The 14,269-nt window shown below is 33.6% G+C and overlaps 1 protein-coding gene and 1 long non-coding RNA gene across 2 annotated transcripts; both read left to right on the top strand.

Moving 5' to 3' along the window:
- The first annotated feature begins 3,214 nt into the window (after positions 1–3,214).
- LOC110720379 lies at positions 3,215–7,063 on the top strand. Its single transcript, XR_002511325.1, has 3 exons — positions 3,215–3,726; positions 5,545–6,576; positions 6,662–7,063. It is a non-coding gene; the product is annotated as an uncharacterized LOC110720379 (long non-coding RNA).
- Positions 7,064–8,590: 1,527 nt separating this feature from the next.
- Positions 8,591–14,123, top strand: LOC110720377 (chloroplastic group IIA intron splicing facilitator CRS1, chloroplastic-like). Its single transcript, XM_021899400.1, has 8 exons — positions 8,591–9,744; positions 10,130–10,565; positions 11,259–11,389; positions 11,851–12,201; positions 12,282–12,438; positions 12,575–12,864; positions 13,462–13,521; positions 13,602–14,123. The coding sequence occupies exons 1-6, from the start codon at positions 8,800–8,802 to the stop codon at positions 12,580–12,582; spliced, it is 2,028 nt and encodes a 675-aa protein (XP_021755092.1). The 5' UTR covers positions 8,591–8,799; the 3' UTR covers positions 12,583–12,864; positions 13,462–13,521; positions 13,602–14,123.
- Positions 14,124–14,269: the final 146 nt, after the last annotated feature.

Below are 14,269 nucleotides of genomic sequence, written 5' to 3'. Positions count from 1 at the left end.
CTTATTTTTAAGTTTAGATTCGATAAAAAAAAAAATTTGGATCAGATCATCATTTTATGTGCAGTTTTTAATAGCTAAATATCTTTAAATTCATAATGAATTTTTTTAAAAAATTTACATATTGATAAAAATCACATTATCACTATTCTAACCGGATCTTATTTGATACATTTTTTCCTTATAGATCATTGTATATTTAAGGTTAAAATTTAGTCAAATCAGACCATCAAATCAAACTCAATCAGATCAAATAAGTTCATATCACATCAAATCAGATTAGATAAGAAGCTATTAGGATATATTTCTATAATCGGAGTTTCATAGGATATGAACAAAATTTGAAAAAAGTATTTTATAACTTTTTTAAAAAAAATTTATGCAAATGAGGATTACACCAAGTTATGAAGTATATTGTTTTTTTTTAAAAAAATTTTTAAATTTTTTTTATTTTTTAAGAATATATTGTTTAAGTATACCATAATTGGTATTAGGTAATACACTGTGGGCATGTTCTCTTCAACTTTAATCTATTCAGGTTCAGTTCCTAATTTTCTTCTCTCACAAACAATTCAATTTAGTTCCTATTTTTCATTTCTCATAAATAATTCAGTTAAATTTAATAAAAAGATAGGCCCTAACACTTTTTTTTAGGGGAAGATAGGCCCTAACACTTGGTAACACACTTAACACTAGGGGTGAGCAAAACCGGGTACCCGGTCAAAAACTAAGGACCCAGTCCCGGAACCGGTTAGTACCGGGTCTAAGATTTTGCAACTGGTCCCGGAACCGGTATCAACCGGGTCCCAAAATTTTAGACCCGGAACCGGAAACGGTGGGTACCGGTTCTAGAACCGGGTACCCGGTGTTATAGTTGACCAGCCATTAAAAAACTTGAAACCATAGAAAATTTCCAGAATATTGAGATGAACAAATTAAGATCTAAAATCTAACCAATACATGAATTATACACTACCAAATTAGTATGAGTCAAATAATCTATATAAATTATAATTTAATATATAATCGAGCTTCTTCTTCGGGTCACCGCCCTTAACTATCACCTCTTCTCTCATTCTCTTAACATTGACGTGTTCTTCGTTGATGTGGTGGTGGTTCCGACTTCTTCATATGCCATGAATGAGAATTTGTAAGAGAGAACAGGTTCATAATATGTTTTTCGTCAAAAAAAAAAAACAAAAAATAAAAAAAATAAGAATTTGATATAGATCTAAGAATATGGAAAAGGGTGGTTGATGAATTATAAGGTGATATTGGCTGGTGAAATTTGTGAAGATAGTGCATTTGGTGGGCGGTGAAGAGTAGTTTTAGGGTTTTAATAATAAGTACTCCTTATAAGATGAATGGGTTGTGAGTAAGTGGGCTGGTAATAACAAAAAAGGCCCAATATTTCATTTGTTTAGTGGCTGACAGAAACCCTAGCAGAAATGAATTGGATGAAATGGGCCTAATGTTGTATTGGACTGTGGATTGTTGGGTTTTTTAAAAAAAAATAATTTTTTATAACTAAATCAGTACCGGTTCCGGGTACCCGGATTGTCTGGATCCGGGACCGGGTACCCGGAACTGGAATTGGTTTAAACCGGGTACCCAGTGGGTACCGGGTCCGAAATTTTAGGACCCGGTCCCGGAACCGGTTACAACCGGGTCCGACATTTTGGACCCGGTCCCGGAACCGGTGGGACCAGTTCCGGGTCCGGACCCGGCGGGTCCTAACCGGTTCCGGGTCCGGTACCGGGTACCCTGGGTCTTTGCTCACCCCTACTTAACACTTATGAAGTATATTGTTTAACTAGATTACAATACTTCCTCTGTTTCTTTTTAGTTGACACGTTTCTTTAGTCACGTTTGCCAATGCACTTATTCAATCATTAATATCATTAATTATCGATAAGCAAAAAATATGAAAAGTTTATATTTTGAAAGTATATAGCGTGACGAATTTCATTACATATAAAGCACAAAACACAGTCAAAGGGAGGTGTGTGAATAGTGCTAAAGTCAAAACGTGTCAACTAAATAAAAACGGAGGTAGTATTACATAAGATAAAGCCCCGTTGACTCTACCTTGTTTTATTTGTTTAATTGAAATTAATTTTGTTAGACAAAAAATTAAATATTACGAGTACTAAACTGAAATTATTATATTTTTTGAAGTGAAAGTTTAGATACCAAGATAGACATTTTATAGATATATATCGCATGATTTTTAATCTAATATATATATGAGTTTTTTCCCGAGTTTTTAGAGAGTCACATAGATCTAATTTTCTTAGTGTGCCATGTAGGATTATAAATTTTAGTAGTAACTAATTAAATAGGAGATTATTAAAATATTTTATAATTAAATAATTCAAATACCACGTAAGCAAAATTGGCGAATAAAATTTTCCAATTTAAATTAATTAAATATAAAATATTATCTTTTGATATTAGGAATTTTCTCTAAACATATAACAAATTTACAAACTTTTAAAAAAATCGGGTGTACAATAATTATTGTACATCCACTATAAAGATAGACTAGATTGATCAAAAGTTACCCCTAAAATAAATAAAAGTTACCCTAATATGCATAAAAGTAATCCAATACAAATAAAAATTATTAGTAAAGAATCACATTTTAAATGACTAAAAATCAATTATTTGTGATTAAATGTAATTAAATTACCATTATATAACTTTTCTTATTGACTATTTATATAAAAATTGTATTATGTTAAAAGTTACCCCCAAAAAAGCAAAAAGTTACCCTAAAATTAGGTAAAAGTTACCCTTATACTGCTCGATGTACAATAAAATTAGTGTAAACCGGGTGTATATAAAAGTTTTTGTAACAAATTTTAGCACATAAATATATGTATAAAAAAAATTATTTTTAAAAATTCAAATAAATCGTGCATCGTACGAGTTTCATCTAGTTATTGAATAACACTGTAATTTTTTTTAGGGGGCAATAACACTGTATTTAAACTATTTATCATACGCAACCTAATCACATACTAGTGATGCTACAAGAATCATATCTCCATAATTCACAATAAAAATTGATAATTTTTCTCAAAAAAAAAATTATAATTTTCCTTTCTGGAAGCCGCCACCTAAATATAACTTCGCCGGAATTAGAACTTTCAACAAAATCAAAATCTTCTAAAAATCCAAAAAAAGAAAAACAATAATTAAAAAAATACAGAGAAAAAGATAAAAATTAATCCAATATTGATTTAATCTTTAGAATTAATTAAATTAATTTCTCTTTTATATAAATACTCAACCCCCCTCTTTCTCAACACTCCCAACAACAACAAAAAAAAACCCATAAAAACTTTTTCTCTCTCCTCTCAACTCCTAACTTCCTTCACTTGCTCTCTCTGCCTCTCCCAATTCAAACCCAGAAAAGTACAGTACACACTTTTTTCTTGTTCCCTGTTTTTTATTTAATTTTCCGATCTATCTAAATTGAATTGAAATTGAAAAAGATGGGGGGAATTTAAGAAGAATATAAAGCTTTGTTTGTGGAAGAAACAAGCTTTTATAACCGCATTGTATTGGGATTTGCTTTGCCGTCGATGATGTGGGATTTTCTTCCACATTTTTTACAAACTTGGCTCAGAAACTACATTGGTGGTGTTTTTTTGTATTTGGGTTCTAGTTTTCTCTGGTGCTTTGTTATTTATTATTGGAAGCGCAACCTCTTTATTCCTAAAGGTAACTTCTTTTATTTATTTTTTTCGCCCTTCAAAATTACGTTTTTTTGGTTAATTATAGTGTGAAATTAATGCGATTAGTCGGAAATTTGGTTGTTAATTTTGTGTTGAATAATTCTAATTAGTTAGATAATTTTTCACGGCGTGAGTTGTATGTATGTGGTTGAGGTTTGGTTTTTTTAAACGAGGTTTATTGGCCAAATTGGGTTTGATAGATATAGAATCGTCACTATCAATAATATTAGTCAATAGTAAGAATTGACATTTTTGACATTCGAATTTGTACGGAGTTAGAGAGTGATGTCCAACATTATCAATGGTTTTGCTGTTATTGACATTATGTGTTTGTTTTTATAATTTGGCTAATTTTATAATCTACTAAACTTGGACTAATTCGGTTTTAAGCCCAGTCAGGCTCCAGTTGGGTGGCGCTGCTATATTCTAGAAACCCGAGACCTTTTAGTCAAGGGATAACACTCTTTTACTAGTTGATTTGAGCACTTGTTGGTATTCGCTTAATTAATTTAGTTGGTGGCGGTGGTCTGTGGGCGTGTGTGGGCCCCGGGTGGGGTGCAGAGGTGGTTAGTTAAGGAGTGAAAGGTGTTGATCTCATTTGATACGAGCGTTATTCGTGTGGACTTTATTTACTAGTATTTTGGTTTTTCAGGCTAAGCGAATGTTATGGTCAATTTAAGGGTATTTCGGTATTCTGGTTAATTAAAAATTAATATGATAAAAGATTAAAATCTTGTTTCATGTAGTCGATCCTATCTTTAGCCGACAATCAATGGGTTAAATCTGTTAATCTACCCCATAAGTAGACCATAAGACATGATAGAGTGAAAATAGAGTAGGGTCAATCTTATGACATACTGTACACCGTATGTCATACTTGTATTTATAATTAATCATAGTAGATAAGTAGATGAAAACGTGAATCATTTATTTTTAAAATGTTTTAGAATGTGTTATAGAGTTTGGCCATTTCGAGGGTATATATGTTTTGCTAATTGCATCATTAATTTATGTGGATTATCGAAGATTCCTTCATATAACTATATAATATTAGAGGTTTGCTGTTTGTTTACTGTCGGAATCTTTAAGGTCTTGAAGAAGTCAATAGGGGAAGACCATTGTTCTTTTTTGTGGTTTAATTTAATAAATCCACGGAACGGGGGCTTATTATACTCGTAATAGATGTGAGATACTTATCTTGAAGGTAAGTATCTAATATAGTCGCAATTCACAAGCGTAGTTTGCTTGCATTTTGATTAGATTACTACTAGATCGGACGTAATCTTAATTTTTTTACGATCTAATAGAAATGTGACATACTTCGTACTACGGAGATATTAAGGACAATGGGATGTGGGATGTGTCATGTGAGATATTAAGGACAATGGGATGTGTCATGTGAGGTACAAGTCCCTAAGAGGTGGACTATCTGAGTAAAAGAGGCTTTTGTTGGAAGCTTCTTGAGAACAACAAACTACAATAGACAATAGTTTTGGTCTTCATTTCTATAAACTACCAATATTTTTTTGGGTATACTTTGGCATCTTCATAATATGTCTAAATGCTACCTTTATAAAGCACTAGATGGATCTTTAGAAAGCCATATGCCTTGTAGTAAAGTTGGCCACTTAGCTTATATCATGATCACTAATTTTATTATTATTATGCCTTTTTGTATGCTTAACAGGTTGGTGGGTGATGAATTACTTTTTGGGATTAAAAATCAATCTTATCAAATTACAAGTCTTATGTTATCAAATTACAAGTCACTAATCACCCATTTTATTATTTGTTAATATTTTAGATTGCATACCATCAAAAAGAGCTATGTTATTACAAATTGGAGTGGCAATGTAGGCCATGCCTTGGTATACCCTTCTTCCGAAGATTTCTGAATATATTATTGAACAAGGGTGGACAAGATGTTTTCCTCGAATCAGTGACATCGGTTTGTCAGCCGATATTTACTGATTTATCTTTTAATCGTGGAATTTGGGATTTACTAGGTGCATAGAGAATTACATGATATAAAACCGCTTTACAAGTATCTCTATGCAACCCATCCAGTGGCGGACCCAGGAATTTTCGACTGGTGAGTCACAATTGATAACTAAATATGTAAATAAATTTTTTTATCAAACAACCAAATAATAGTACTAAAAAATACATCCAAAAACCCAGAAATCATATATCCTCTGTTCTTGTATCCTCTTTCTCTAAAGCAAATCATCAACCAGTTTCAGTGCAATGGAAAATGAACAAAAAACTTAGATTTTTTTTGGCACAATAGGACCATGCCGAACTCTAACTACAGAGTTTCTGAAATCAGATGAATAGACTGATTAGGATAAGAGATGATATATTGATATCCAATTAAAAAAACCCCAGCAAAACACATCCCACCTCATAATACTCCTTCATTCTTTGGTTTTTCACTATTTTTTTGGCTCCAAAATTATCTCTTTCACTTTCTCTCTCCTCTTCAATAATGGTGTCACTCTCCCTCCTTTCAACACTCCCTTCTCTCTCTTCTCCCGCCATTTCTACTACTTCCTGTATGATTCCCAATTTCTCACATTTTCATTCAATTTTACTCCAAATTATATGATTAACTTAATTTTAGCATAATTTCAGGGTACAATTCGCTGTAGTAGTAACAATTTGGAGGTAGATGATGATCTAGCACCCAGGATTTTTTTGTTTTTTTTTTTTTTTAAAAAACTAAGATTTTTTTTTTGGGCCCTGGTGAGTCATTTGACCCACCAGGCACAAAGGCAGGTCCGCTACTGAACCCATCACATATACAACAAGCAAAATACTCTTTCTCCTTTTGCTGGTAAGTTAATTTCAACAGTTAGATGTAAAAATTTAAATGTTATTTTTGAACTATTCTTATACTTTGTATTATTTTTTATTTGTAGGTCTTGCATTTCATCCCCTTGACGGCAATTTACAAGCCGTGCCTCATTTTTGTGCTCTATTTGTTGTTCCGGTTCATCTTACGACTCACATAGCCCTTATTTTTATTGAAGGTTTATGGACAACAAATATTCATGATTGTATTCATGGAAAAGTATGGCCGGTTATGGGGGTTATCATACTATTCACCACACTACTTATCGACATAATTATGGCCATTATACCAAAGAAGGTTTGCTAATGTGTAGTCATATTAAAATTGTATTCATACATTTAATTTGTTTTAGTGGAACTTGACTTTTGTTCATCTCCTCGTTGAAACAGTGTAAATTATTTTTGGTTGGTGATAAATGTTTTTATTTGAGGATTATACATTACTATAGAAAGGGTTAATTATTAGGAAATTGAAAGGATTATACATTTACTATAGGAAGGGTTAATTATTAGGAAATTGAAATATTAGGTTTAGATTATAGTTTTTTTTTTATTTTTTTATTTTTATTTTTTTATTTTGAAATTCTATTCATAACCTTGTGAGAAACTTTATAAATTATAATTTGTTTTATGCAAGGAATTTGATTTTCTATATTTGAAACTTTGTATAGATTTATATAGTACTCGTACTAGTTTCGATGTCAAAATAAAAAATCTTATATAGTATTCTATTTCTTCGATTAGCACATGTGGACTCTTATCCTAACATCCTCCTTCAGATTAATTAGATTACATGTTTCTTGTTGGGCTCTCTTTGGACCTCTAATACTTGATACAATCACAATTTTGTTGGGCTACTTGTTACAAACAGATATTCCAATCCTTTTCATCTTGCATTATTCAAATAATTGTCTCCTTGAAAATTAAGAGCTGAACTGAACTGAAAATAATCGTATAAGAATAGACCAGTGTTGTTAAGGACTTATTGGTCAAGATCATCTTAACCGTGTATCGTAGACATCTATTCATCATTGTAAAAACGAAGGAAAAGATTGGTAATGGTGGCATGAATAGCATCCATAATTATCACCCACTGCACTGCCACAAACTAAGCATGCAAGCTGGTTGAGTACTTATTAAGTGCGAACTCTCGAGTTGTTTAAGAATGATGACACTGTCACTCCTACATTCTACCATAAATCACTTTCAGTTTAACTCATAATGAGTGTCATACTAACATATATCTATGAGTAGTATTTTATTTTTAATAGACTATGAATGATCATTGCCACTATTTATTAGTGGCCGTATTATAATACTTGTATACTCATATGTAATAATCATTTACTAGGTTTATATCACAATGTATCTAGCCAAAATACCAGCATAATGAGTTGCGATCATCATGAAGTTTTTGCATGCTTTATCGAATGATTTTGATGCAGATTGTTCTTTGAGTCTTGTTTGAGCTAAATATAAATATACAATTTGTTAGTGCCGATGACATAATAAGTTTATCATAGGAAAAATAGGAAAAATGGATGATGTTATTTACTGAAAACAACCTAACTGAATTGAATAGAACTGAAATGAATTGTTTATGAGAGAAGGAAATTAGGAACGGAACTGAACTAAAATAAAATGAAATTAAGATGAACAAAACAGGTCTCAAGTAATGATCTGATTATGCATCAATAGTGATTATTCTTGTTAGCCATGGGATAATTATACTTTTCTCACAAAGAAAGGTTTCACTATGAACAATTGTAAACAATAAAAACCAACAATATCTTGATGATGGTAGGAGTAAAAACTCTTTTCGGACTGCATCATTTACACACATTGTGGCTCTATCTATAGGATTCTATACCAATTAAATTGTTTTTTCTTTTATTTTTTACTAATTTTCAATCTTTGCTATTAAAAATATTTTAACCATCACACTTCAACTACTAAAATCTATATTTAGTATACACGTACAAATTTTCAAAATTGACAAAAGCGCAATGGAATCTAAAATAATCCATACTAGAAAAACGGGATCGGATATTTGGATCAATGATCAATTCAATCGGATTCTATCTTAAATTCTTAACTACAAATGGATCGAGCGCTATATGAATATGGTTAAGTCAAAGATGAAGGATAGCAAATTTTCGTGGATCAGGTTTTTGCCACCGAATTTTTCTCAGTAGCATCAACCTCAATGACTGCAACATTCTTTCTATCTCCTTCTTCAAACATCCAGTTAATTTCAACCCCATTTCTTGATTCTTTCTCTTCTTCACCCTTTTCCTTCTCCACTAAACCCCTTTTCCTGAAAATCCCTAAACCCCTAATTTCTCCCTCTTTTAATGCTTCGTCTTCCTTCCTTCAAATTCGGTCCTTTAGCACCAAAAACTACAGAGATTATACCACTGAAAATGATGAATTTAGTGAAGAAAATTATGATGATGATACTTATAATGATTATGAAGCTACAAGTTCAGGTGGTAATAAGGTTAAAATGCCCACTGCTCCATGGATGAAAACTCCTCTTTTTCTTCCATCTGATGAAGTTCTTGACCTCTCAAAACCCAAGCAGAAGAAGAAAACCTCCATTGATGAAGCCCAGAAAGCTGATAAGTCACTTACTGAGAAAATTAGTGGAAGAAAGGGTAAGAAGGTGGTTAAGAAAATTGTTTACAAGATTGAGAGGCTTCAACCTGGCAATGATTTGGTTGATACCCAGAAAAATTTGGATAAATCCCTGAGAATTTGGGATGATACCCAGCAAAATGATACCCAGAAAAATTGGGATGATACCCAGAAAAATTGGGGTGATTTTGGAGGTGGGTTATTGTTGGGTGATAGTGGGGAGTCAAAATTGAGGCGTAAAATGCCATGGGATAAGGAAGAGAAGCTGGTTTTTAGGAGGATGAAGAGAGAGAAAGTGGTGACTGCGGCCGAACTGAGTTTGGATGAGACATTGTTGAAGAGATTGAGAGGAGAAGCTTCAAAGATGCGAAAGTGGATTAAGGTGAAGAAAATTGGTGTTACTCAAGCTATAGTTGATGAAATTCATTCAATTTGGGCTAACAATGAGCTTGTTATGCTTCAATTTGATTTGCCTTTGTGTAGAAATATGGATAGAGTGCGGGAAATTGTTGAGGTTTGCTGCTAATTTAGTATAATAGTTTTCATTTGTTTCCTTAATATACTATATTAAGGTGCATATAATGAATTTTGTTGCCAAATTTTATGCCATGGAATATTATCTTGTATGAATATGTGATTGGTTAAGTAAAAGATTGATAATGTATATTTAGTTATGTTCGTATTAAACTTGATCATGATAATATGATATGGTGTTGCTGTTTTTCCATACTTGCAAGTGACTTGTAGTTGCAAGCATATCTTACCTATTTGAACTTGATTATATTTGGTTACTCCTATTGAATAATCATAATCAATAGTGCTGTTTCCGGTGACAATAAACTTAGTAATTCATGTAATGTAGGCTGAATTTGATGTAGTAATTACTTTTATGTATTCAGATTAAAACGGGAGGATTAGTTGTGTGGAGTAAGAAAGATAGTCTTGTTGCTTATAGAGGATGCAATTACTTTTCAAGGAAATTGTCTCCAAAGGCTTATGTTCGACCGAAGTTGGATATCAATATGATTATGGACGGAGAAAAGGATTCTCTATCAGCTGGGTTATTGATGGACAGGAATTTGGGGATTAAGCCAGGTGATAAGTCACTGTATGAGAGGGAAGGTGATAGATTATTGGATGGATTGGGACCTCGATTTGTTGACTGGTGGTACCCGAAGCCTTTACCGGTTGATGGGGATCTTCTTCCAGAAGTAGTTCCTGGATATAAGCCTCCATTTAGGCTTTGTCCACCTCGTGTTTGGCCCCAAGTGACGGATGCTGAACTGACATACCTGAGGAAACTTGCTCGCCCTTTACCAATACACTTTGTCCTCGGTATTTTCTTGGTGATTCTGTGGCTAATGTTTCGTTTTAGTATCTTAGTTATGTCACTTGATGGACTTTATGTGATTAGATAACTCTACTCTTATCTCAACTTCTTGAATGTTAATTTATATTACTAGCAAATTTATTGGGGCGTTTTATTTTAGTAATATGTTAGTGTTTTATAGGGAGTATTAGCTAAGCTTTTTTATGGCCTATTAAAATTCTGATAGATTTTACCAATGAAAATAGAATCATGCAATCTTAATTAAGCTTAGATTTCAATGCTCTTTTCTTCCAAAGAATTAGGAGTTTTCCTTTGCTTATCATAGTGTCTTAATTTGTTGAGAAACCTGAGTAATAAGTTGATGAATACTGTTGAAGTATGCTAGGTACAACAAGTAGCCACTCCATTTTGCTCTTTAAATTTATGTTTTCTTGTACTATTTGATTTTCTGAAATTATTTCCACTTTATGTCTGTAGAACAAAATCTGCAGTTCATAAGTGTTGAGATACTTGAAAATACGGTTAACTATATTTGCTCACTGCTAAAATTTCGCTGCTTACTATACCTCTGCAACTGCTTCCGCTGAAGTCCCTGTCTGGGTGCTGCAGTTGTAACCAGCCCTGCATATTATTGTATTTGTGTTCGGTGTGCTAATCATTGTATAAGTAACTTTTTCATTGTCTTTGTAATTCTTTAGGAAGAAATTCTAAACTTCAAGGTCTAGCTGCTGCCATCTTAAAATTGTTGGAGAAAAGTTTATTTGCCAAAATTGCTGTGAAGTGGGGTATTCCAAATACCAACAACGAACTCATGGCCTCTGAACTCAAGGCAAGTCATGTCCCATAAAAGTATGATACTGTAGTTTGTATGTCAGACTGTCGGTTATGATTTCAGATGCATAAGCTGTTGATTGGGTCTTTTGTTTGTTAAATGCTCATTACATTGATAGTTAGATCATGAAAATTAAGATAGCATACAAAAATCAAAGGCTGTCTTTTGCGACATGATTGGTGAGAAGATATTATTTCCTTGTGAATTCGAATGGCTTTCCGGATACAAGTGCAAGTGTGCATAATGATACAGTTATGTTATACCTTGTATGTATTTACTCATTAACCAGTCCAAATAGCTTCTTTGACCAACTAATATCTAAGAATGATATTATAAGGCTTCATATATGATGAACATAATGCCAATCAGACTTTAGAGTAGAACGATCCCTTAAGGATAAAATTCTGAGTCATACTTCTGATATAAGTGAGAAAGATTATAATATATATTATCTGCAGCATCTTACCGGTGGAGTTCTCCTACTACGTAACAAGTTCTTCATCGTTCTCTACAGAGGCAAGGATTTCTTACCAAGCAATGTTGCAAATGCGGTAATTGAGAGAGAGATTGAGCTCCAGCAGTGGCAACTCCATGAAGAAGATGCACGACTTAAAGCAGCTAGCGTTATTAATTATAGTGATGAAACTACAACAGATAAAAGTATCAGTGGTACCTTTTCAGAATTTCAACATATACAAACGATTTCCAGGAATGTACATCACATCAACAGAGAGGCCAAAATTGAGTTTGAAGCTGAGAAAAAAAGATTAGAGAAGGAATTGAGAAAGCAAGAGCACAAATTTGCCATTGTGAGAGCCCATTTTAATTTGGTTCCTTATCTTCTCCTTAGGTTTCATTTAGCTGAATATATTTTTTACTGATCCTGCAGCTCAAAATCAAAATCGAGAAAGCAGAAAAGGATCTAAGGAGGATAAATTCTGCCTGGATGCCTTCTGAAGAAGAGCTTGATCAAGAAATGATGACTGAAGAAGAGAGAGAGTGTTTCAGGAACATAGGTTTGAAGATGGACAGATTTCTAGTATTGGGTAAGGAATGACATTTCATTGGTGCCCAATTCTCTGTCTAATAATTTTATATGTTTGAAATTTTTGTCATTTATTTAACTCATGGCGTGCAGAATGTTTAGTTAGGATTTGTTTAATAATCTTCTTGTAATATCAGGGAGGTGAGGGGTCTTTGATGGAGTGATAGAAGGACTGCACCAGCATTGGAAGCACCGGGAACTTGTGAAAGTTATATCAATGCAGAAAACATTCTCGCAGGTCCTTTCTACTGCTAGAACGCTGGAAAGAGAGAGTGGCGGGATACTAGTATGCATCAAAAAGCTAAAGAAAGGCCATGCCATTATTATTTACCGTGGGAAAAACTACAAGCGTCCCATTGATTTTGGTGGAAATCTCCTAGATAAAAAGAAAGCATTGAAAAGATCCCTAGAACTTCAAAGACTAGGAGTGAGTATATCACTTAAAACTTGTGTTTCGGGGTTTTCTGATGTCCTGCGGGAGAGTTACAATTCCGAGACTGGAACCGGACGCCTGTACCTGCAAAACAAACGGATGCTCCGGATGATTGGAGATCCGCCTCCGACGGTCAAGTTAGTACTTGATTAAGGAGTAATTAATGCGGAAATTAAAGTGATTGGGTCTCTCTAGGTGAGAGTGTTTAATGTGTGTAATCTGCGTTTTTTCCCTTAATGAGGATTAAGGGAGGTATTTATAACCTCGGGAAACGTTCCAATCTAGGTTTAGGTTAACCTTGGGCTGATTGGGCTTCCCTCGGAAGTTGGGCCTAGGTGACCGGCTTCTCCATTAGGCATGGAGTATGCCACATGTCATGACATAATAAGTCCAGGGTGGACGAATAAGCGTGTGCCACGTGGCAAGCCCTGAGAGGTCCAACTGGGGGACACTTGGCAGGACCTGATTGGCCCACGTGGCGCATTCCGATTGGTGGGAGCAAAATCCCCTAATCAACTTGCATTTTCGTTTGATTTTGGTGTGAAGTATATAGAATGAATGATTTATATGTTTTGTTTTCTTATTCATCAGTCCCTTAAATTTTTTGCTCATCAAAGGGAATACGAAATTGCAGATTTGAAGCTCAAACTGGTAAGTTTGCCTTGATTTTTTAATTTCAAATCTTATTCTACTTCTATCTCATGCCCACAAACTTAATTAAACCATTGCAGGCTGATTTAGAGAAGAGGCACAACAAAAAATGATCGGACTCTGAAACCTGTATGTGCACAGAAATTATATCTTCATTGAAGGTTGAAAGGAAGAATTTTGTACCGCCAGCCATCAAGAAACTTGGGTCAAGTTGAGGCATTAAAGGTAGAGGTATCAAGTGTAGGATTTTGAAGAGTTAAAGCTCCAGCGCTTGTGCTCTCGGAAAATGCCTCAAACATGGATTACTCCATAGATAATGAAGTGCCTGCTGCATAAATTTAGCTGACGAAGCATTCCTAATCTACATTGTGGAGTTCTGTTCAAAACACACGAAGTTACACATGAATATCTTATGATAGATTATTCTTCTGTGATGCAATGTTGTTAAGAGTCTGAACAAAGTTAACACTATTGTACAGCTGGGGAATACTATTCTTCTTTGATCTAGGTAATGATCAGAAAATGAAAGTTTGTGTTATAATTGTACATGCTCTCTATATACACATGTTATAATCTAATTAACCAAATAACATTTGCTTTTAGTTTTTGAAGTCACCAACATGGCAACATCCATATACTGCTACATCTGGAATGTCAAAATAATGTTTCCAATATTACCAGAGCCTGAATCACCAATTGGCGTTTACGTGCTTGATTATGCACATTGAGGAATATTTTTTAAAATAAG

This window comes from Chenopodium quinoa, unplaced genomic scaffold (assembly GCF_001683475.1).
Source record: "Chenopodium quinoa cultivar QQ74 unplaced genomic scaffold, ASM168347v1, whole genome shotgun sequence".
Taxonomy (NCBI): Eukaryota; Viridiplantae; Streptophyta; class Magnoliopsida; order Caryophyllales; family Amaranthaceae; genus Chenopodium; species Chenopodium quinoa.
The sequence above is the reverse complement of the archived record's forward strand: the minus strand, read 5'-3'. Positions and strand labels throughout refer to the sequence as shown.